Source organism: Arvicanthis niloticus, chromosome 26, assembly GCF_011762505.2.
Source record: "Arvicanthis niloticus isolate mArvNil1 chromosome 26, mArvNil1.pat.X, whole genome shotgun sequence".
Classification (NCBI taxonomy): Eukaryota; Metazoa; Chordata; class Mammalia; order Rodentia; family Muridae; genus Arvicanthis; species Arvicanthis niloticus.
In genome coordinates, this window is record NC_133434.1 from 12674069 (window position 1) to 12697801 (window position 23733).

The 23733-nt window shown below is 46.2% G+C and overlaps 1 protein-coding gene across 3 annotated transcripts; it reads right to left on the reverse strand.

The window, feature by feature from the left end:
* Positions 1 to 2828: 2828 nt before the first annotated feature.
* Positions 2829 to 16857, reverse strand: Vps11 (VPS11 core subunit of CORVET and HOPS complexes). Of its 3 annotated transcripts, XM_076924871.1 has the most exons (16): positions 16635 to 16857; positions 14784 to 14928; positions 14558 to 14693; positions 14089 to 14252; positions 13244 to 13491; positions 11183 to 11384; positions 10680 to 10831; positions 9763 to 9949; positions 9318 to 9464; positions 9015 to 9203; positions 8753 to 8914; positions 8120 to 8259; positions 7831 to 8033; positions 7532 to 7703; positions 3662 to 3884; positions 2829 to 3306 (listed from the first exon to the last, which is right to left on the reverse strand). In XM_076924871.1, the coding sequence occupies exons 1-16, from the start codon at positions 16823 to 16825 to the stop codon at positions 3142 to 3144; spliced, it is 2826 nt and encodes a 941-aa protein (XP_076780986.1). In that variant the 5' UTR covers positions 16826 to 16857; the 3' UTR covers positions 2829 to 3141. The 3 variants fall into 3 exon arrangements, with proteins under 3 accessions (XP_076780986.1, XP_076780988.1, XP_076780987.1); XM_076924873.1 differs by lacking the exons at positions 13244 to 13491; positions 14089 to 14252; positions 14558 to 14693; positions 14784 to 14928; positions 16635 to 16857 and having other exon boundaries at positions 3000 to 3306; positions 11250 to 11387; XM_076924872.1 differs by lacking the exons at positions 13244 to 13491; positions 14089 to 14252; positions 14558 to 14693; positions 14784 to 14928; positions 16635 to 16857 and having other exon boundaries at positions 3000 to 3306; positions 11170 to 11373.
* Between the last annotated feature and the right edge of the window lie 6876 nt (positions 16858 to 23733).

A 23733-nucleotide genomic window follows, 5' to 3' on the forward strand; every position in this document is an offset into this window, starting at 1 on the left:
CACAATGACCTTAAACTCTGCCTCCCAAGTGCTAGGATTGGAACATGTGCCGCCATGCTTGAATTTCCACAGAGATAAAAGGTCATGTCAAGGTCTGGAGAGGTGGCTCAGTAGTTAAGAGCATCTGCTGCTGGGTTTGGTTCCCAGCCCACTATGGACTTCACAGCTACCTGTAAGTGCAGTCCTAGAGGTTCTCTCCTAGTCTCCCTGAGCACCAGGCATGCATGAGGTGCACATGCACATAGGTGGGTACCCACACATGCATAACATAAAAATATAACACCCCCAAAAATGTAAAAAGCCAGGCATGATGGTACTCCTTCACTCCCAGTACTGACGAGTCGGAGGTTCTCAAGATTAGCTTCAGCCACACAGTAAATCTGAAGCTACTCTGGGCTACAAGAGACCCTATTTCCCTCTCCCACCCCAGAAAAACCCAGCTAGCCAGATGGTACACACCTTTATTCTTAGCACTCTGGATGCAGAGGCAAATCTCTGCAAATCTGTAGCCAGACTGGTCTACATAGTGAGACTCTGCCGCAAAAAGGGAGAGGGTAGAGTGTGCAAACTCAGGGATGAGTGAGTGTGGGGGGTGTGAAACCCCGGAGATGAGTGAGTGTGGGGGGTATGAAACCCCAGAGATGAGTGAGTATGTGGGGTGTGAAACCCCGGAGATGAGTGAGTGTGGGGGGTGTGCAATCCTGGAGACAAGTGGGAGTGCCAACACTGTGAGGGTAAGATTCAGGCCTCACATGGCCTAGGCGTACACTGCACCACTGAGCTATATGCCCAGCCTCGAAAGTGTTTTGTCAGATGCGTGCCAGGTGTGGGGAGCCTGAGGTAAAAGGATTCTGAGTTGTATACTATGCTAGGTAGTAAGACCCTGTCTCAAAAGCAGACAAAGAACCCTAACACACACACAAACACATGCTGGACTGGCAGCATTTGTATCACATGCCCCAGGTCTTGGGTTAGCTCCAAGAAACACACACCGTTCTTTCCACTACTTTGATTAATAGCAATGAATCAAGCATTGTACAGATTTTATTTGTTTCATAACTGAAAATTGCTATTCAAAGTAATGTCCAGATGGAAAAACTGAGGTTCTGAGAAAGGAATTGTCCTAAGTTGTTGGAAGGAGTGGTGTATACATATGATCCCAGCTTCTGGGGGTGGGGGGGCGGCCTAAGTTCAAGACCAGCCTAGACGACAAAAGAAAACCCCACGACAAAATGAAAAAGAATGGCTCTGGAGCTGCAAAACGGGTCAGTGGGCAAAGCACTTAACTATGCAGTCATGGCGGCCTGGGTCAGACTCCAGTCTTAATCCATGGTAAAGGTAGGAGAGAATCCACTCATAAAGCTGACCTCTGACCTCCACGTGTGTGCCATCACAGGCCCACCCGGCCTCCACGTCACACACACTGTAAAGTAACTCAAAATCAAATAATAGAGCTAGGATCCAGTCTCAGGCTGTCTGATCCAGTCTATCCAGTGGCCACCTGTAAGCCCAACCCTTAGGAAACTGACTAAAGAGAACTGTCACAAGTTCAAGGCTAGCCAGGGCTACATAGAAAGGCTTTCTAAACAATACAAAGGGAATCCACCAAACCCAGAAAACAAAGCTGCCCAAGTCAGAGCCCATCATTTTTTCTAATGCGACAGGGTGTGTGACCACAGCTGGCCTGGAACGCACAGAGATCTGTCTGCCTCTGCCTCCTTAGTGCTGAATGCACCATGCCTGGCTCCTGTTACTTTCTTTAAATAATCTCATGGGAGCAATTTACTAACAGGGCCCCAAGTAACGTAAGCATAGTGCTATAACCTTTAACCTGATGTCTTCACAAGGGGGAGAATGTTTAAACAAAAGACCTTTTCTCCTGCTTATCTGACACTGAATACAGCAAGATACCAACCTATCCTGACTAGGTCCAAGGCTGCCTTCTGTTTATTTTAAAACATATTATTATTACGTGTGTGTGTGTGTGTATGTAGGTAAGAGGCCAACTTGAGGGAGACCTTTCACCGTGTGGCCCTGAGGGATGAAACTCTGGTCACGAGGCTGGAAAATGGATCCACCTGTTGAGTCACCTCAGCAGCCCAGCGAGAACTATGTATTGAGGCCTATTTTAAGCCTCTGACTCTCCTGTCTCCATCTTAGGGGGGGGGGGGGGTTTGTCACAGGCATGGGACAAGGCTCATTCCGTATCTGCTTACCTGAGCAACAGCTGTTTTGCATGTCTCGCTCCAGGGAACGCTTGCAGTTCAGTCACAGTTTTGTTTTGAGGTAAGGTCTTAACTAAGTAGCCAGAACCATAGCCCAGCCTCGCCTGGAACTTGCTCTGTAGTGAAGGCTGTTCCTAATTTGTGATCCTCCTGCCTCAGATTCTTGTTTATCAGTATATGCCACCATATCCAACTTCAGTGGGCCTTTTGAGGAGGTTCTCCAGAAGGCAGCTAGTATACAGCTTATTAATGTACTTGCCCTATGTGCCAACACAACGAAGTTCTTCAGTGAGCTTAGCTTTCCCAGATGTTACAGGACCCACCCACTAAAGTGTTGTGGAAACACCCAGACAGGGAGACCACAGGCTGGGAGATAGAACTCGGGAGGTTCTTAGATATTAGTCACCTGAGGGCTAGGTGTGATGATATATGCCTTTAATCCCAGACTCAGTAAACAGAAGCAGAAAGATCTTTGTGAGTTTGAGGACAGCCTGGTCTACATAATGAGTTCTAAGGCAGCCAGGCCTACACACTAAGATCCTGTCTCAAAAACAAAAGAGAAAACACCTGCAAAGTCTCCAAAAGTATTTTTCAATCCTCATGTTATTATTATACTCTTTTATTTATAGGCTCTGGGAGCAAGGACCCAAGCACAGCCTGGTGCCCTTGAATAGAGAATAAAGCAGCTATTGTCCACAGAGAGGTTGCTGAGGTGCCTTTCCTCAATGGTGTGGAATAATCTACATTGCTGGTCAGCAGGAGGGACAGCAGGCTGGCAAAAGGTGGAGGCAGGAAAAGCAGATCCCCTTCTTGAGTCCAGAAGCTCTGGAACCATGGTCAGGTCTGCTACCACATCTCCCTCAGGCCCGTGTCTGTGCTTCAAAGGCCCAGGGTTACAGGCTTTCCCAGGAGCTGCTTAAGTTCCCCTCCTGGAGTGCATCAGCAGGTCCCGCTGCAGTCCAGCCTCCAGGCTGGGGGTCAGTCTGGCTGTAGGAGGGTCAGTCAGCAGAGTCAACTTGTTGAAAACCCCTCGGCCAAAGTAGTCCGCAATCACGGAGAAGCTGTCATTCGAGCACTTGAGCTAGAAGGAAACAGAACGAATCAGACCTACAGTGCTCACTTGCTAACTGAAAATGGGACAAATCCTCTGGCCCTCTGAGGACCCTGTGGCACTGATGGTGGCGCACACGTGTGTCCTGTGTCAGAGAGAGTGTGTGTGTGTGTGTGTGTGTGTGTGTGTGCATATACCAATGGAGTCCAGAAGAGGGCATTAGATACCATGGAGCTGGATCAGGTGATTGTGAGCCTCCTGATTCAGTTGCTGGGAAATTAACTCAGGTCCTCAGAGCACCTCTTGCTCTCTAAACTACTGAGTCCTCTGTAGACCACCCTGTCCCCCACCCTGTCCCCCACCCTGTCCACCACCCTGTCCCCACCTGATGCTGGAACTGATCATGGAGATCTCGTTTCTGTTCCTGGGCCCGGATCATGTCCATGACCTTCCGATTCTCAGGGAGGCAGGTGGGGCAGTCAGCATCACTTTCTGAGTAACTCTCAAAGCAGTGTTGGTGGAAGGAGTGGCCACACAGGAAGTGGACTGAAGGCAGCTCCAGGGCACTGTTACAGATGCTGCACTTCGTCTTCTGGAAAATCTTTGGACTACAGGCAGGAGACAGACACAGTGGTAAATAGTGTGGGCAGGGACAAGCGCCAGTAGAGAGGAAACAGGATGTACAAGATCCCACGGAGGCCACAGAGACCCCGCCTGTTCTTCCCACCCAAAGGGAGGCAAACACGTACAAAAGCTCCAGCCTGGACCAGGTTTTCTACGTACAAGTCCTACTGTGCCCTCTTCGTTTTCAAACTGCCACCAAATCCTTTAAAGGAGCCTGTCCTGCCCACAGCGCTGTGGCAGACATTTGCAATAAGGGGAAGGAGATGCAGATCTAATTTAGTAGCAGAGTGCTTACTTAGTAAGGCCCAGGCCTGCATTCAATCTTCACATTCACACCCCACCCCCACACAAACATACATTCACACTGTTTTGTTCTCCCTTTGTTATTATTTTTTAAAGATTTCCATACCTGGCTTTATTTTTATTTTATGTATATGAGGTTTTTTTCTACATAGTATGTCTACCAAAGGTGAGGTCAGGGGAGGATGCTGGATCCCTTGGAGCTGAAGGTAAAAATGGTTGTTAGCCACACCATATGGGTGCTGTGAATCAAACAAAAAAGGTCTTCTGCAAGAACAACAAACTTTTAACCACTAAGCCATCTTCTAGCCCCTTCCTGCTACTTTTAACTTTTAAGATTTCTTTCTTCAGTTATGTGCACATGAGTTCCAGTGGAGTCTACACATGGTTGAGCATCTGACATGAGTGCTGGGAACTGAACTAGATCGCTCAGCAAGCACAGGACACGCTCCTACTCACTGAGCCGTCTCTCTGGTCCCCTTCTCTTTCTCTTTATTTTCCTCTCAGAATTTACAACGATCTCAAACACTGTAACCATCGACCTGTTTTCTAGGTTTCTTTTATGAGCATGTATGTGCCTGAATGTGTGTGTGCACCACTAGAGTGTGAATGCCTGCAGAGGTCAGAAGACAGTGTCAAAATCCCTGGAGCTGGAGTTACAGGCAGTTGTGAGCCATCTGATGTGGCTGCTGGGAACTGAACCCAGGTCTTCTCCAAGCACAGCAAGCACTCTTAACTGCTGAGCCATCTCTATAGCTCCAAGCCTGCCTATTTAAAATGTTTAATGTATGTCTCAAGGTCTGATGTTACTCATGATGATGAGTAACTGATGTTACTGTCTGTGTTACTCATGAAAGGTGGACATTATAGAAAAGGCTAAGTGGAATGAGAAACTATTTTATAATAAATATTTTACAATCTAATGGGCAGAACAGATAGAATACCTTACAGCTGGGCATGGTAGTGAATGCTTTTGATCCCAGCACTTCAGGAAGATTAAGGAGTCCAGGGCTAGCTGCAGCTACGTGAGACTGTCTCAGACAAACAAAACAAACTTTTCAAGACTTAGCACTGGAGACTAATCTCTACTATTGATAATTCTATCCAGGAACGATGGCTTGTTTCTGCAGTCCTAGCACTTAGGAGGAAGAAGCAGAAAGATTGCTTTTAGTTGCGCTCAAGGTCAGCCCTGGCTGCAGAGTAAGACTATGTCTCAGAAATAACACCAGATATGGGCTGGAGAGATGGCGCAGAGGATAAGAGCATTGGCTGCTCTTCTCAAGGACCCAGGTTCAATTTCCAGCACCCACATGACACCTGTCTGTAACTCCGATTCTAGGATCCAATATCCTCACTCAGCCATACTGGCAAGCAAAACAAAACACCAGTGTACATAAAATGAAAAAGCAAAGACAAAAATAAAAACAAAACCAAGCCGGGCAGTGGTGGCGGCCACCTTTAATCCCAGCACTTGGGAGGCAGAAGAACAGGACTAACCACAGCGACTGAGAAGGCTGAGGCAGTGGAGTCAGCTGTGTCTGATCAGCCTGGCCTAAACATGGCTGAAAGAGGAGGCTGGGTACCTCAGTAGATGACAGTGCTTGCTGTGTTAGCCTGAGATCTGAGTTTGAGCCCCAGAGCCCATGTGGAAAAGTGGGACGTGATAATGCATACCTGTGATTCATACACTCCTAGGGGAGGAAACTTGTGAGTCAGGTATGCAGCATGGCAGAAATAAGAAAGACCATATCTTGACTAGGCAAGAATTACTGAAAGCAGTCCTCTGACTCCCACATGGCCCTGTGGCACACTTGCAGACACAAGACAAAAAGTAATCGTTTTAAAGGAGTGCGGGAGCCGGGCAGTGGTGGCGCACGCCTTTAATCCCAGCACTTGGGAGGCAGAGTCAGGCGGATTTCTGAGTTCAAGGCCAGCCTGGTCTACAAAGTGAGTTCCAGGACAGCCAGGGCTACACAGAGAAACCCTGTCTCGAAAAACAAATAAATAAATAAAAAAAAATAAAAATAAATAAACTAAAATAAAGGAGTGTGGGAGGTGCAGCTTGGTGGCATTGTGCCTGCCTAGCATCTAAGTGGCCCTGGGTTCAAACTCCACAACTGCAAACAAATAAAAACTCTAAAACATAAATTATCTACTTTCTATATTTTCTAAGATCAAATTTTATTTAGAACACCTATGCAATTTAGCTGTTTGCTCAGAAAAGATAAATACTGTGTACACAGAGAAGTACTGGCCATAAAATAACCTCCTCCCAAGCCCACTACATAATGACTTATGGGGCTGGGAAGATGGCTCTGCAGTTAAGAGCACATGCCCTTGCAGTGAGCCTGAGTTCAATTCCCAGCACACGTGGGAGTTGGGGGTGGGGCTCAGAACTGCCTATAAGTCTAACACCTGGGGATCTGATGCCTCTGTCATCTGCAGGAACCTGCACTCAAGTACACACACTTGTACACACACACACATATATCATCTTAACACAAACAAACGCGCAAGGGTGTGACAGAACTGAAGAGATGGATCATGGCTAAGCATACATGTTCCTTCTGAAGAGACCCTGAGTTTACTTTCAAGTGTCTACATAAGGGGCTTACAACGGCCTCTAACTCCAGCTCCAGGACAGCCAACATCCCTCTGCCTCTTATACAAGCATGAGCACACTCGTGCACACATGTACACACACACTAAAATCTTTACAAAATAACGTTTATGGCTGGCCATGGTGGCACATGCCTTTAATCCCAGCACTCAGGAGGCAGAAGTAGGTGTATCTCTGTGTTCTAGGTCAGTCCAGTCTACACAGGGAGTCCGACAGTTATGACTATAGAGAGAGAGAGACTCTGTCTCAAACAAAACAAAACAGAAAACAAACAGGAGGATGTACAATTAAACATTTTTTCAGAATTCACTAAAACATCTTCGGAGGGCTGGAGGTGTATGGTATCAGTGGTAGAGTGGGTGCCTCTCCACCTTCCTAATGCTACAACCCTTTAATCCAGGTCAGGTTGTGGTGACCCCAACCATAAAATTACTTTTGTTGCTACTTTGTAACTGTAATTTTACTTATTATGAATCATAATGTAAATATCTGATGTGCAGAATATCTTATATGTGACCCCAAAAGGATTAGGGTTGAGAACCAAGCCTGAGATTAATCCATAATTAAGGGGAAGGGGAGGCAAGGATAAAAAAGGGAGAAACAAACTGGGAGCTCTAACACATGTCACAAAGCCTCTGAGAAAGCATACAGCAGCACACCGCGACAGCGAACGTCAGCCCTGCCCCACTCCACACGTCCCGGCGTGGCTACCTCGCCTTGAGCTCTTGGATTTCCTGGCGGATGCGAGTGGTCTCCTCTCTGTACCGCCGCACCCGAAGCTCATCCTGTGCAATCTGCTGGCTCTGTTTCTGCAGTTTCTGGACCAGGTAATCTCGGATGATGGACAGGGTAGCTGTGGAGTTGTGGGCCAGGGTCTGTACCACTGAAATTGAGGGCCACGAGAAAAGAATGAATCAGCAGCAGCAGCAGCAGCAGCAGCAGCAGCTATGCAGAGCCCCGCTGCCTCAGCCTGCTATGCAGAGCCCCGCTGCCTCAGCCTGCCCTCGCACCTAGAAGAGGCGGCATTAGGCTCTTGTTCTCGATGTGTCGAAGCACCGCTGCCACATACTCCTTGCAGTCTTCCTCCTTGCGGGCGAAGTAGCTGAGGGCCTGCTCCCACAGGGAGGGCTCCTGCTCCCCATGGCGCTCACACACGGCGATCACCTGGCGGTACTGCTCGTGCTGCATGTGGTAATGCAAGATCTGCTGGAACCTGAGGCCAAGGACAGGGCACACCTCATGGTGGTTCTGGAAAAATCACCCAAATCTTCCTTTCCCCTGAGGGTCCCCCAAACTCACAGCTTCCCCTGCTCGTAGAGGTAAAGGACCCCATCCTGGAAGTCATGCATCTGGCACAGGACCAATGCCTTGTCAAACACATCACAGAATCGGCCACTCTTGAGCAGGGAGATGGCCTCTGCATGAAGTTTCTCCTTGGCCTACAGGAGCAAGTGGTTTGGGTGTCAGTCATCAGACAGCACAAGGACTTTTCCACACGGCAGATTAAATGTCTCTCTCAATCCAATTTCCCATCAGTAAAACCCATTTGGCCCCAGAGGTAAGGTACTACTCTCTACATCAACAGTTCTCAATCTGTGGGTTTTAACCCCTTAGGAAAACCTGTATCTCGAAATATATTGACATTATAATTCATAACAGTAGCATAATTGTAGTTATAAAGTACCAAGGAAGATAGTTTCATAGCTGGGGTCCCCACTGCACGAGGAACTGTATTACAGAGATGCAGCATTAGGAAGGCTGAGAACCACTGCTCTAAATAATCAACACAAGGCAGCCGCAAGGCTGGAGAGCAGGCCAAAGGAACCAGCTTTGCTTTATTCACTGCTAGGGAAGGAACCAAGGCCTCACACATGCAGAGCAGGGAGCACCCAGCTCTCTTTCCAGCACCTCCATGGCTCTGGTCGGTGTTACCTGTGGATCCTTCTCATGGGCCCAGTTCTGCAGTCGAAGCTCCAAGAGCGTGTCATAGATGCCCTGTGGTGAGTCTGGCTGCACTTCACTCATGTGCTCCAGGAAGGCCTTCAGTTCTCTTGGGTTATTTGCAAAGATGGGGATGAACTCCTCAGAGTTGGCCTAGGACAGAGGGAGAAAGCATTGTGGCTAAGTAAGGTGGCTCAGTGCTCACAGGCCTCTAAGGGGATCCCTGCTACTCAAACTGTTGGCCAGGTCTCACCCGGCAGCTTGGAGCCTCTCGGTCGCCTCGGCCTTCCAGACTGGGCCGGTAGTCAGTACAGAGGCCTTTCAGCAACTGGGTTGTCTGCTCCGGTATGTGGTGCATGAGGATCTTGCCATAACGCTTCATGTTACTCTCTGCCTGCTCGAAAGGCAGCTTACCGATGTACCGCAGGGCTTCCTGATAGTTCTGTGGAGCAGTGAAAGGTGAAGCAGTGCCCCTGTCTCACCCACCAGGATGTATTTTTATTTTTCGAGTGTGTCTTCAAAGTGGCATTCTGCCCACAGCAAGAACCTCACCTACCTTAATGTCCTCTAGCTGGATCTTCAAGTACCACTCATGATGTGCGTGATTCTCAGCCAGATAGAGGGCATGGGAGTAGTAGCCCGCCTGCCGGAGGACCTTGATGGCTGTCTCCACATCAAAGTGAACTTCACTCTCACTCTTTGTCTGCCAATGACAGAAAAAGACTTCTGCTTAAAGACCCAAGGCTTTCCTCTGTCCCTATCATTAGGAGGACATTTCTAGGGACTCAGGGCTTCCTTAATGGCACTTCCTGGCTTCAGCGCCATGGATGGTCTAGTCAGGAGGAGCAGCTACTCTCCCTTCTTTACAGAGGAGAGATCACTGGCTCCAAAGTAAAGCCAGCCTCCTGCTCTCCTACATCCTGCTGAAAACCAGCAAGTCCATGTAAAGCCACTTCCGGCTCAGTGACGACTACCAGGAATCATCCATCAACACCCTTCACCTTGATGAATTCTTCCAACTTGGAGCTGTCCTTGAGTTTGGTGTAGCAGTTCAGAAGCAGGGTGGTGTGATCAGCGTTAGCCAGAGACTGCCGGTGCAGCGTCTGTAGGTAGGCAGTCAAGTTGTGGATGCGCTGGGCATCCAGAAACTTACGGATCACGTAGGATGGCTCCAACTTCCCAATGGTTCTAGGAAAACACATCATAATTAGAGGACTCTGTCAAGTCAGCTGCATAGGGATCACTGCAGACCTATTAGTGTGTCCTGCATAGCCCACTTCTAACGAAGTCACTGTGGCATCAGAGATACCAGACTTACTGTAAACCACACTGTGCAAGGATCCACAACGCTGGTTCTTTTGTTCTTGTTTTTGAGGCAAGGTCTCATTATGCAGTCAAGGCTGGCTTGGGAAAGTGTTGTCTGGACCAGGCTGGCCTTGAACTCACAGAAATCCACCTGCCTCTACCTCCCAAATACTAGAATTAAAGGCCTGTTACACCATACCAGGTCTTGTGTTTTAAGATAGACTCACTGTGGCAGTGGTGGCACATGCCTTTAATCCCAGCACTTGGGAGGCAGAAGCAGGAGGCCAGCCTGGTCTACAGAGTGAGTTCCAGGACATCCAGAACTACACAGAAACCCTGTCTCAAAAAACCAAAAAAAGAAAAAAAAAAAAAAAAAAAAAAAAAAAAAGGTAGACTCATTGTGTAGGACACACTAGTCTCAAGTCATAATTCTGCTTCAGTCCTGGGACTACAGGTACTATCACCAGTTCTCTCTCATGGGCGGCACCACAGTTTCCACAGGAAACCTCCTGGTGAAATACAATACCCCAAACTTCTCCCTCCCCTCGGTTTTCAGCAATCTAGCTGCCCGTTCTGCATCCAGAGCTAAATCCCGCAGCACATCCAGACTAACCGGATATACTGCTGAACAGCCCCGTCATGGTTGCCCTTGCTGTACAGATGGTCTCCATACTGCATGAAGATTTGAGCCAGCCCATCACTGTCCAGATGTTGACTCTTAGCCAGGTTAATTGCCATCTCAAATAGATTCTTCTTAAATAGCATCTAGAAGAAGAGAGTAGAACATTGGTAGAATGTACCCCTAATAGACACAGCAGACAGCCCTGGAGTTATAATCTGCCTGTGGTCTAGACAAGGACCTCAAGATAACCCCAAGACCAACACCAACATCAATCACTTCACCTACAGGTCTCTGTAAACAAGGAGGGTTGGCCTAGCTCCCAGACATTAATTCCCTCCAAAGCTACATCTTAGACCCTAAGGAAACCGAGGAATGAGGAAGGCTGTGTGTGGCCCAAAGAAAAGAGAAGTCACTGGGCCCAGGGGACCTAAGAAACCCATTCCTGGAGCTACTTCCAGATGCTTGTGCCAGCTCTGAGAACCTGGTGGCCTTGCCTCCAGCTTGGTCTGTGTGTCCTTCTCCTGCAATGCGTGGACCCGCCCATCCCGCGTCAGCACGTACAGGGAGCCCCACTCAGCGAGCACATCCACTACATCCTCAAAAACAGCGCTGTAGGCTATGAACTTGTTGCACAGGTCATAGATGTTGAGAATTTGCTTGTCAGAGTTCTGTGAGTCCCTGCTGGTAAACTCTGACCTACACAGGAAAGAAAAGCAGCCACTATTTAGATCACCCCCGTCTCAGTTCCCTTATGGCTCCTTCCCATGACAACGTCAGTGCTGCCCCACTCCAGTTAGAACAAATCACCTCGTTGGCCCCTCCAGCAGCTCATCTCATACATGCAGAACTGTGCTGCCAGCTGTGGAAAAGAACACATGACCCTGGTCTTACCCTTTAGTGTCCTACCATTAATCCTAGGCAACAGAGTTGAAATTCAACATTCAGATGTCCATGCACTTAACAAAAATTTGCCCATCGCCTGGTAAGTTAGACAAATTGCTTAGTGAAAACTATGCAATAGGGGCTGGGAGACAGTTCTGGTCATAAAGTGCTTGCTCTGCAGGCACTAGGATCTCAGTTCAATCCTTAGAACCCACATTTAAAACAAAAGCAAATACCAAACAACCCACGTACAGGGGTTGGAGAGATGGCTCAGCAGTTATGAGCACTTAGTACTTTTTCAGAGGACCCCAGTTCAGTTAGTTCCCAGCACCTACATCAGGTGACTCACAACGACCTGTAACTCTAAGGGATTGGATGCCTCTGCCCTCCAGAGCACCTGTATTCCGTGCACAAAATCCACATACATAATTAAAGATTAAAAAAAAAATTAAAATAGCCGGGCAGTGGTGGCGCACGTCTTTAATCCCAGCACTTGGGAGGCAGAGGCAGGTGGATTTCTGAGTCCGAGGCTAGCCTGGTCTACAGAGTGAGTTCCAGGACAGCCAGGGCTACACAGAGAAACCCTGTCTCGAAAAACCAAAGAAATAAAATAAACAAAACAATAGGTGCAACAGTATATACTTGGGCAGAGAAGTGGGTACAGGCAGATCCTGGGGTCTCACTGGTTACTGACCTACAGGCCAACCTAGTCTATTTGGTGAGGTCCAGACAGTCAAAGACTATCTCCAAAACAAATCAAGTGGACAGTGCCTGAGGAATAACACCTGCAACTGTCCTCTGGCCTCCACACACGTGGCCATCCATGCACCTGCACACCCATGAACACAATACACACACAAAACCAACAGGGAGTGCTTTCACTATGCAAAAGACCCACCAGCCCCTTTGTAGTGCTCTGGAAAACCCCAAACAAGAAAATCCATGCCACACACTTCTAGTATCTTACAGTTCCTCTGATATTCAATCCTTTCTGCTTCTACCTAACTTACTTTCACCAGACAGTAAAAGCAATCCAATCCCTGGTCAGAGTCCCTGAAGCATTCTACATTCACACAGTATTTTTACAACAAATGGCTGGAACAAAAACACATTTCCCTGGATGGGGAGATGGCTCAGTGGCTAAGAACAGTTAAAAGCACTGTCTGTTCTTCCAGAGGTCTTGAGTTTAATTCCCAGCAACCACATGGTAGCTCATGCCATTTAAGTGATCTGACGCCATCTTCTGGCATGCAGGTATACATGCAGATAGAGGACTCATATACATTAAAAAACAAACAGACAAACAAACAAACACATTTTCCAGTAAAAATAGCTAACTAAGGGGGCTGGAGAGATAGCTCAGTGGTTAAGAGCACTGACTGCTCTTCCAGAGGTCCTGAGTTCAATTTCCAGCACCCACATAGTGGTGGATCAAACCATCTGTAATTGGGTCCAATGCCCTCTTCTGGTGTGTCTGAAGACCTTGACAATGTACTCACATACATAAAATAAATAAATCTTTAAAATAAAATAGCTAACTAAATCTAGGTGGAAGAACAACCTGCATAAATCTCAAGTTACAGACTAGCTGGATCCAGGCTTAGGGTTTGAAGACACGATGGTCCTGGGGAACAAGTCAGTCCTCTCCTCTTCCCCTTTCCCTGGAGTCTTACTTGGGAGAAACCTTCCGGTCACGGGAGACAATGACAAGGTAGCCTCTAAACCAGTGGGCGATGAGCTTGTGGCCCTCGAAGGCAAAGCAGGGCCCACGTTCATCTGGCTGGTAAAGGTAGACACAGTCATCTCCAGCAACAATGAACTGCAGGTCCTGAGAAGGGTCACTCAGGGCTGAACATCGCAGGCCACAACCATGGGTGTCCAACTCCACACGAGGGTAGTCCTTTCCGGAGACTATATAGGACTGCCAAAGGTGAGAGGAAGTTAGCAGGCTCCCTTTGAAGAGGCAGCTCCTACGCCTTCATACCAACATTCCCATCTCCCTGTTGACTCTCACTGGTTTCCACTCAGCATTTCTGTCTCTCCTCGCAGCCTGCCTTCTCCGTCATTATCACCTAGCCATTAGATGAATGTATGCAGGGCAGAACTCTCTTTCTTTTTATACTATCAGAAGCTATCAGCAGAATCCTGCAAGTTAACAACTGCAATGGTGCTTGGCTGGTTATCAAAAGTGTGCTCCTAGGTTGGGGAGGCCGTTCGCACCAGTGTGACCACAGTAAACACAAGGTTCTGAGCTCGATCCTTGGTCCAAACACTTTGCAAAGGCGGCTCACACCACCGGTAAGTCCAGGAACTACCAGGAACAGAGAGCTAAAGCTCTCTGTCTAACGGTGCCTAACAAGCAAGAATCACACAATGCTATTACAAGCACAGAGTTACTTTCCTAAGTCTCCTACATGAAGAAATAAAATACCAAACTGGCAAATGATTCAAAGCTCTATGATAAAAAATTTAAGATTCTGCAACCTCTCCTGTTAGTTCCCCTTGACCTTAATCATACCTGAACGTTTTCAGTTGTCACGACAAATAAGTGAGTGGTCTTTCCTGCTTGGCGAAAGGCCAGTCCAGTAACAGGATAGTTGCCCTTGTGCAAAATCTGAGTCTTGCTATGCCGGTCCCGGGTAATATCTCCCTTGTTCAGAGTAACACTGCCATCTGTGAAACCTAAAAAACAGAAAACAGTGAACAGTACATATGAACTGCAAAAACCACTTCAAAGAAAATATATTTAAAAATCTAGGAATAGGGATTAGAGAAGAGGCTCAGTGGCTAAGAGCACTGGCTACTTTTCCAGAGAACCCAGGTTCAATTCCCAGCACCTACATGGCAGCTCACAACAGTCTGTTATTCCAGTTCTGGGGGACCTAATGCCATCACAGAGACATACATATAAGCAAAACGACAATGTATATAAAATAAAAAATCATTTTTTTAAATCTAGGAATGTGCTTTTCGCCCCTTCTGCATACCAATAGCCATAAAGTTGAGATTCTCATGGACCGTCAAACAAGACACAACAGTTGGCTCTGTCCCTGGGATGGCAGGGAAAATCCGAGTGCAGAGTGGATTGCCACCATCTCTCTTTTCCAGGTTCCAGATCTTTACCTGAAGACAGCCCACAGACAGGTGAGAGTTAATTTCCCTCCAGCCACAAGCCATTCCTAGGCTTCTGGATTTTTCTTTTCTAGGACTTACCAGAGGGTTAATACCCTCTTCATCCTCACCAACCGACGCCAGAATATTGTGCTGCTTTAGCTGATATAAGTGTGTCACCCGTAGTTTGTAGGCCTGGAACCCTGTAAGCTGTAGAGAACGTGGCAAGAACCAGATCTGGCCTTCCATATGTGCAGAGTAGTCAAGGAGCCTCTTTTCCAAGGAATGACATGTCCTTCCCCCACACCATCTATGACTGCATTTTCTATGCTTTAGTACAAGGAGGAATTAAAATATAGAAGAAGCCAGGGATGGAGACACAGCACAACTGACCAACTGACACTTATTTAGCACATACAAGGCCCTGCGTTAGATATCTTGCTAATTGGGTGCAGTGGCACATGTCTGTGATCTCAGAACTCCAGAGGTAGAGGTAAGAGGGTTAGAAGTCATCCCTTCAGGCTGGAGAGATGGCTCAGTGGTTAAGAGCACTGACTGCTCTTCCAGAGGTTTTGAGTTTGATTCCCAGCAACCACATGGTGGCTCACAACCATCTGTAATGGGATCTGAGGCCCTCTTCTGGTGTGTCTGAAGACAGCTACAGTGTACTCACATACATGAAATAAATAACTCGTAAAACAAAAAAGTCATCCTTAAATATATATGAGCTATATGAAATCTTGTGTTAAAAAAAGGAAATGAAACACAGACATGCACTTACCTTAAAAGAGATTACATTCATATAGCTTCAATTATAGGATACTATTATAACTCTTCTTTTTGTTTTGTTTTTCGAGACAGGGTTTCTCTGTGTAGCCCTGGCTGTCCTGGAACAGGACTGTTCTATTTTAGTATTATTGTTGCTAATTTCTTACAGCGCTTAATTTAGATATTAAAGGTATGATCAATATGTGTTGTCACTGACTTAGCCACTTTAAATTTGCAATGCTACAAAAGTGACAAGCAGTAGAAATCTACTTTGAAGGGCTGAGGGGCAGAGAACATGAGAAGGTATACTTGAGAAACTGCCAGACTTTCCTGGGCTAGTAATATGGGTAAGATACTCTCTTTGAAGATAGCCCTTAATCCCAGTGATCTGGAGACAGAAATGGGCAGATCTCTGTGAGTTCAAGGCCAGCCTAGCCTATACATTTCGACCCTGTCCAGAATGTTTTAAAAAGATACTCTCGTGATGCTGGGCACGTTTAGCTTCCAGTCAGCAATGGAATCAGAAGGGAACACTGATACAGTAAGTTGTATTCTGTTGCTATTTAGACTAGTAGACTATGCGTTTTTGGCTTGTATTACTTTCCTCTTACGATGGATCTGCCTGGGTGTAACCCCATTGTAAGCTGAGGAACGTCTCTATAAGAAAAAGTAGCACCTATGTAGTTTGTAACTACCGGTGGCTTGAGACCTCAGCTGGAGTCTGACTGTACTTACACCAGAATCTAGATAACAACGAACATGCACATAACCTTTAAACATTCCAAGGGCTTCCCCACATATCTCGTGAACACAGCAAACAAACTCCTTATCTCATTTACCTCCTCGCATACAATATTACTCAGGGACGACAACACCTCTCTCACAGACACATCTTTTAAAGGCAAGTTGCATCTACTTGCGAGGGGATTGATCTTAACCTTTGTCAAACTGACGTTAACAACCTTTTTATTGTAAAGGAAACTGAAGCCGAGAGTTAAATGACTTGCCCAGCACTTCGCAGTTGACAAGTTAGAAAATGAACTTCCTTCTTTCTCCCATCAGACCACAAAAGACATCTGGGCTCGCATCTAACCGCGAGAATGCGAAGCGCCATTGACAGATTCCATTCCAGTTATAGGAACTCGTCGGGCGTCCGCTGAGGAAAGAAACAGCTTCAAGAGAAGGATATCTCCAAAGACCAGGCTCCCGCGGCCTGAGTCGCAGACAGTGATGCCAGGAGGGAGGCAAAGGAACTTGGAAGCAGTGGGTCCCGAGACAGCGGCGGCCCCGGGAGCGGTCCCATCATTACCCAGCGGCTCCTTCACCAGCTCCTTCTCGAAGAAAACGAATCGCCGCCACTGTAGGTAGGCCGCCATCTTGCTGAAGGCCCCCGCCTCCAGAAGCAAGATCACGTGAACGGCACGACGAGTCACGTGATGGTAGGGAGCATGCGCGCAAGGTGCTCCTAAGTAGGCGGAGTCTACTTAGCAGCGCTGCGGGGGTGGAGCTTTCCGGCTAGCTCCTTAATGCTTTGATGTTGTTAGAACTCAGGGTCGTATCAGTAGTAGTAGCACCGCGTTCCGAGGCCGGCTTGCCCTCCATAGCGAGACGGTGTCTCAAAACTAAAATACTCAGTTCGATGTCGCTGTGCAGAGAATAATGTTTTGGGAGGCTATCTAATGCAGCAGCTTTTTAATGGTGCAAAATAAAAATAAAGCTGAAATTAAATGCCACCTTTTTAATAGACTGCCCGATCAAATTTAAAGCTTTTTAGATGTATAAAACTCTATAAATAAAACTATTCTATCGGGCTGGAGAGATGGCTCAGCAGTTAAAAGCACTAACTGCTCTTCCAGAGGTCCTGAGTTCAATTCCCAGAAACCACATGGTGGCTCACAACTATCTGTAATGGGATCTGAGGCACTCTTCTGGTGTGTCTGAAGACAACTACAGTGTACTTATATAAATAAAATATTTTTTTAAAAAAACAAACTAGTCTATCGCTGGGCAGTGGTGGCACACGTCTTTAATCCCAGCACTTGGGAGGCAAAGGCAGGAGGATTTCTGAGTTCGAGGCCAGCCTGGTCTACAGAGAGAGTTCCAGGACAGCCAGGGCTACACGGAGAAACTCTGTCTTGAAAAAAGAAGAAGAAGAGGAGGAAGAGGAAGAGGAAGAGGAAGAAGCAGCATTATGAGGAAAGGGACAATGATATCACGGTGACATCTTGTTCACTAGGACTGATTTAGTGAATTTTGTTCTCTAGGCAGATGTCCCTTTTCTCATCACACCATGTGTGGCTGTGGTCCTCCTGTCTAAGTCCCTTTCCTTCCAGGACAGAGGAGGACCATTTCTCAGTTGAAACATACAAGTAGCTGAGTTCCACAGCTAGAACCTCCAAACATGCTCTCAAGAAGTACTGTGATGCCAGGCCAGTCAGGGATATATACTGAGACCTTGTCTTCAAACAAAATAAAAAGAGAATAGCACTCAGTGAATCGTGCCAGCTTGTGCTCCTCCTCCTGCCACATGGCAGTCTTTCTTTTGCTGATGTCTGGGTCTGGTCCTGTCTGTATCTATAAGGTCTTATTGATAAGTGATCCTAAGGCAAAAACTGGCCTGCCAGAGCCGCCCACAGCTCATATAGCTCCTCTTCCACCTACTATTTGCTTTTTGTTTGTTTGTTTGTTTGTTTTTGTTTTTCGAGACAGGGTTTCTCTGTATAGCCTTGGCTGTCCTTGAACTCACTCTGTAGACCAGGCTGACCTCGAACTCAGAAATCCGACTGCCTCTGCCTCCCAAGTGCTGGGATTAAAGGTGTGTGCCACCAGTGCCCGGCTACTATTTGCTTTTCACTTCTTGACAAATACATTTTCTGCACTACCCACTTCTGGAATTGCACTAAATGCCCAAAAGGTTAAGAAGCAAACTGTGGTCCTTGACCACCGCCCTAAAGAACAGGCATTAAAAACAACAGACAGTAGCCAGGGATGGTGCCTCATGCCTGTAATTTTCAAGGCTAGGGATGGAAGGTTGCCATGAATTCAAGGCTAGCCTAAGAGACTCTGTCTCAAAACAAAAAAGAGGCAGGATTCAACCCTCAATTTCATGTAGAAAATTATACCTAACAGTGTTTTTGCTTTTCAAAGAGTCCTTGTAAGCACCCAGGTGCAAAAGAGGTATAATTATCCTAGGGGGAAGGTGATTCTCTGGCCAAAAAACAACAAAGTTTTTTGAAAAATAAAACAAGAGCTCTTCGTTTGCTTGATCTTTAATTATGTATTTTTCTGGGGCATGAGGTTAAAGGGACACTTGCCAGAACACACACCAGGGTTGTCCATTAGTTCTGCTTTTCTGACTCTAGGAAAGTCAGTCAGGCAAGGAACATCAACAAAAAGCACTATGGGCACAGATTTACTACCAGTTTTGTCCACTGAGAATTCCAGTTCTGAAAGAATTCAAGAATCAGTATAACTTATACATTATTTTTTTACATTATTTTTTCTTATTTGACTATTTTATGGGTATGGATATTTGGTCTGGTTGTCTATGCACTGTGATAATGTGGTACCACAAGGCCAGTAGAGGGACTGGATCTCCTGGAACTGCAGTTACAGACAGTTGTGAACCACTATGTGGAATGCTGGGACACAGACCCAGGGACCCAGGTCCTCTTGCAAAGAAACCTCTTCTGCCCTCCAAGGTCTCCAGGAATGCATGTGGTACACAAACATATATGCAAGAAAAACATTCATATACATAAAATAAATCTAAAAAACATTAAATAGGTTGTTTTTTTTTTTTAATTTTTATCTGCACTGGTGTTTTCTCCCTGCATGTATGTCTGTGTGAGGGTGCCAGATTCATTGGAACCAGAGTTATAGACAGTTGTGAGCTGCCATGTGGGTGCTTGTTGTTCTTGCAAAGAATCCAGGGTTGGTTCCCAGCACCCACGTGACAACAATCTATAACTCTAGTTCTAGAATCTACTTCATGATAATGACACCATCTTCTGGCCTCCTAAGGAACTGCACATTCATTGAACGTATGTGTATACACCAACAAAACTTCACACACACACACACACATATATATATTAAAAATAAACCCTTTAAAAACAAATGAAAGAAAACAAATATGTAAGAAAGAGAAGAAAGTGGGTCAAAATAACACTACCCCACCAAAAGGGGGGAGCAGGCATTGTGGCAAGTACTTATTATAATCCTAGTACTTGTAAGGTAGAGACAGGAAGAAATAGAATGCAAAGACAACCTCAACTAAGTTCAAGGCCAAGCCTGGGCTATAGAAGACTTATCTCAGAGAGTTTAAAAGAGCTGGAGCTATGGCCCAGTTAAGAGCATTTGCATTCACATTGCTAAAATCAACCAAGGTCTATTCCCTTATTTGGCCACTTCCTCCTCCTGAGACTGACCACCAAAGTCCAGTAAAGTATTGAATTCTAGCAATCAAAAGTCCCCTTTGGCTCACCTAATTAACATGCCCAATTAAAATTAAACTCCTCATGTGACATGGGAGTTCCTTCCTTCACCTGTTTCCCCCTTCACCTTTATAAACCACCATTTTCCTATGGGCCTCATCCATCTTCTCTCTACCCAGAGGCAGACCTTTGTTCCCCTCTCTAAGACAAATCCCACTTCTTTCCCTAGTTCCCTTCCCCTTCTCCCTCACCGTCCATCACCTGACTTTTCTCTTATTCCCTCTACTGGTGCTGAACTTGGTCTTTGGGGTCCTAAGCAGATATCAGTCCCTTTCAGCATCTGCATGGTGACTCCAACCATCCATAACTGCAGGTCCAGGGGATCTGACCCCTTCTTACAGCCTGGGCTCCCTACTCATGTGATACTCATGCATGCATATGAATTATCATACACAATAAATCTTTAAATTTTTTTTCATTAAAAAGTCATGGCAGTTCACGTTACTGTCACTATTGCTGTGATAAAAACACCATGACCAAAAAGCAAGTAGGGGAGGAAGTGGCTTATTTGGCTTATACTTCTATATCAATATTAATCATCAAAGGAAATCAGGACAGGAACTCAAACAGGGCATGGATACAGGAGCTGATGCAGAGGCCATGTAGTGGTGTTCCTTACTGCCTTGCTCAGTTTGCTTTCTTCTAGGACCCAGGACCACCATCCAATAGATGATCCCACTCACGATGGGCTGGGCCCTCCTCCATCAAGCACTGATTGAGAAAATGCTTTATATCTGGATCTGTTTTGTTTTGCTTTGTTTTTTGTTTTTTGTTTTTTTTGTTTTTTTTTTGAGACAGGTTTTCTCTGTGTAGCCCTGGCTGTCTTGGAATTCACTCTGTAGACCAGGCTGGCCTTAAACTCAAAAATATCCACCTGTCTCTGCCTCCTGAGTGCTGAGATTAAAGGTATGTGCCACCACTCCCTGGCTACATTTTTTAAAATTAACTTGTAACATATATACAAAAGTTCAGTGCTACAGTCCACTGATATTGTACAAAGAGGACATATCGTTTGCACTCAGCAATGAATTTGCCAGCATTCTAGAAGCCTGTGTACTGACTTCTTTGGACGCTACCTTTCTTTATGGGTAAGCACAGCCTTCACTTCCATAACTGTTTGCCTCCTATTAAATTTTGTTTAAGTGGAAAACACAGCATGTATCCTATGGTTAGGTTTCTTTCTGGAAGAATAAGTATCCTAGACTCGTCTGAAACTCTAGGTCCTTTTTACCTCATTCTGCTAACTACTGGGAGTACAGACCTGTGCTGGTATTCTCAATTTGTATTCAGTTTAATCTTGTCAGTTTAGGCACTAACCTTGTATGACAGCGATGTTCTTTCCTCTGATTTCTGCACAATGCCAGAGAAAGGCTATATTAATAGGTTTGTTCTGCACCAGAACAGTGAGTTTATCAGCCAAGGTCAATCCAAATCAGGTGTTTTCACATAAAAAGTTTCCATTGTTCCACAACTTGTCCTTGTGAAATACTGTTCTTTTTTTCTGGTTAAAGAACAAAACAGGTGGCTCCCTGGAGCACTGGCACCTGCCACACCTCCCGAGGGGACTGGTACCCAGGCTGAGGACTGTGATGGCTGCAAGAGCATTGCTGCTGTCAAAGGGTGTTCTGGTGTAGGAGCTCTCTTAGGAACAGGCAACTGGGCTTCCAGATCAGCAATCATATGACAGGTTTAAATAAATATATGAAACCATTGGACATATTTAACTGTAACTTCTCCGTGAGCAAACGAGAACCGTTTCTCACGGAGTCCTAGCTCTTAGAACTCCGTGCCCATCCCAGATGTCCTGTGTTAAATGCATAGTTTTCAAAAATATATGGAATGTTCTATCTATTGGAGTTATTGTTGAGAAACACAATCTTTTTCCCTGCAATTAAGGGCTTGAGGGGTGGAGCCAGAAGGACTGTGAGTTCAAGGCCAGAGTACATGAAACTCTGTCTCAAAAATGAAAAGCCAAATAGAAGCAAAACAAAATTAGAATTGTTCACTGTACATTGTAGCACATACTTATTATACTAGCACCCAGGATGCAGAATTTTAGCAGGAAGGTTGCCTCAAATTCATAGTCCATAGCTAAACTAGTCTATATGGTGAGTACCTGTCCAGTGTGCACTAGTAGTGAGGCTTTGGTTTTTTTGTTTTTTTGTTTTTTTTACAGCCAGACATGGTGACATGCACCTTTAGTCCCAGCGTTTAGGAGGCAGAGGCAGGCAGATCTCTGAATTTGAGGCCAGCCTGGTCTACAGAGCAAATCCCAAGACAGGCAGAGCTACATAGAGAAACACCAAAGAAAAACAAAACAACTAACAACTTGAAGGGACAGGAGAGGGGGAGAAGGAGAGAGGGGGAGAGAGAAGGGGGAGAGCACTAGAGAGATGTTGGGTGTCCTGCACAGCATGAGGATCTGAGTTCAGATGAAAATATTCACATTTAAAAGCCCCCACACACGGGTTATCACAGTGCTGTTGAGGTTGGAGATAGGGAAATTCACTGAGGCTTGGTGGGAACCAGCCTAGCTCCAATGTTCCACGAAAGACTTTGTCTAAAAAAATAAATAAGGTAGAAATTGATATAGCAGGACATCTAATGTTCTTTTCTGGACTCAGCACACACACACACCATATATGTATATACAACACACACAAAAGAGAAAAAGCAATAGAACTGACCACTTACACGTTCATCACTATGGCAGAGAAAGCCCACATTATGCAACGTTGTATACAATGAGGTAAATCCCACCAACACAGAAGATTCTTAGTTGAAAAATAGCAAATATTGAGGGCTTTTTGTTGCTGTTCAGAAAATGTTACTTTTCTAGAGATATGTGTGCAAATCAGAATGAGCAGAAAAGTTACATATGCTACAGATGAGAGTGGGAGGTTGTGTCTGGGGATTTACTTTTATTATTTATAAATCTTTCCAAGACTACATCTGTTTCATTTGGTGTGGTTTTGTTTTTTTGAGACAGTTTCTCTGGGTAGCCTGTGTCATGGAACTTGCTCTGTAGTCGGGCACATAGAGATCTGCCTGCCTCTGTCTCCCAAGTACTAAGATTAAAGGCCACCACCCACCAGCCTGTTTCTAATTTTTATATCACATGAATACTGATTTCTTTTCTTTCTTTTTGAACGGTGTTGTTGATGGAATCCAGAGCCTCAACTGCGTCAGACGAGCTGCATCACTGAGCTAATTTCCCAGCCCTGAACCATTCCTAAAAAGAAACCGTAACAGTACCAAAGGTCAAGCCAATTAAAGTCTTATTTTTTAGTTTGGAATATTGTCTCTCCTACTATTGGGGTTCAGAGTTAAAGCCAAGTTCTGTCGCAAACACGGTTTGTCCCTGGCCCATCAGCGAACACCATTTTTGTGGCTTAGGTTTTTCAATGAAACCAGAAGGCTGGCGTCCTCTGATATCTAGCCCAAGCCCAGGGCACACGGACCCGCCTCTTCCGCGTCGCCGCAGCGAATGCAGCTTCGCGCGGATCTCCCAGGTAACCGGAAGAGGGCCGAGGTCTTCGCGATCCACGAGAACACCTGCTCCCACGCGGGGTTCCGCATCGAAGCGTCTAGCACCAAGGCTGGCAGAAGTCCCGCGAGCAGCAACCCGGCCGCGAACCGTGACGTGGCCCAATCCGCAGTCCGCTCCGGCAGTTTCGTCCCAACCGGTACTCAGGCCCAGCTGCGTCCTCGGGGGCGGGGCCGGGGAGGGGCGGGTCTTCTACGTGGACCAATGGGCACTCGCGCAGGGTCTCGGGGGCGGGGCCAGG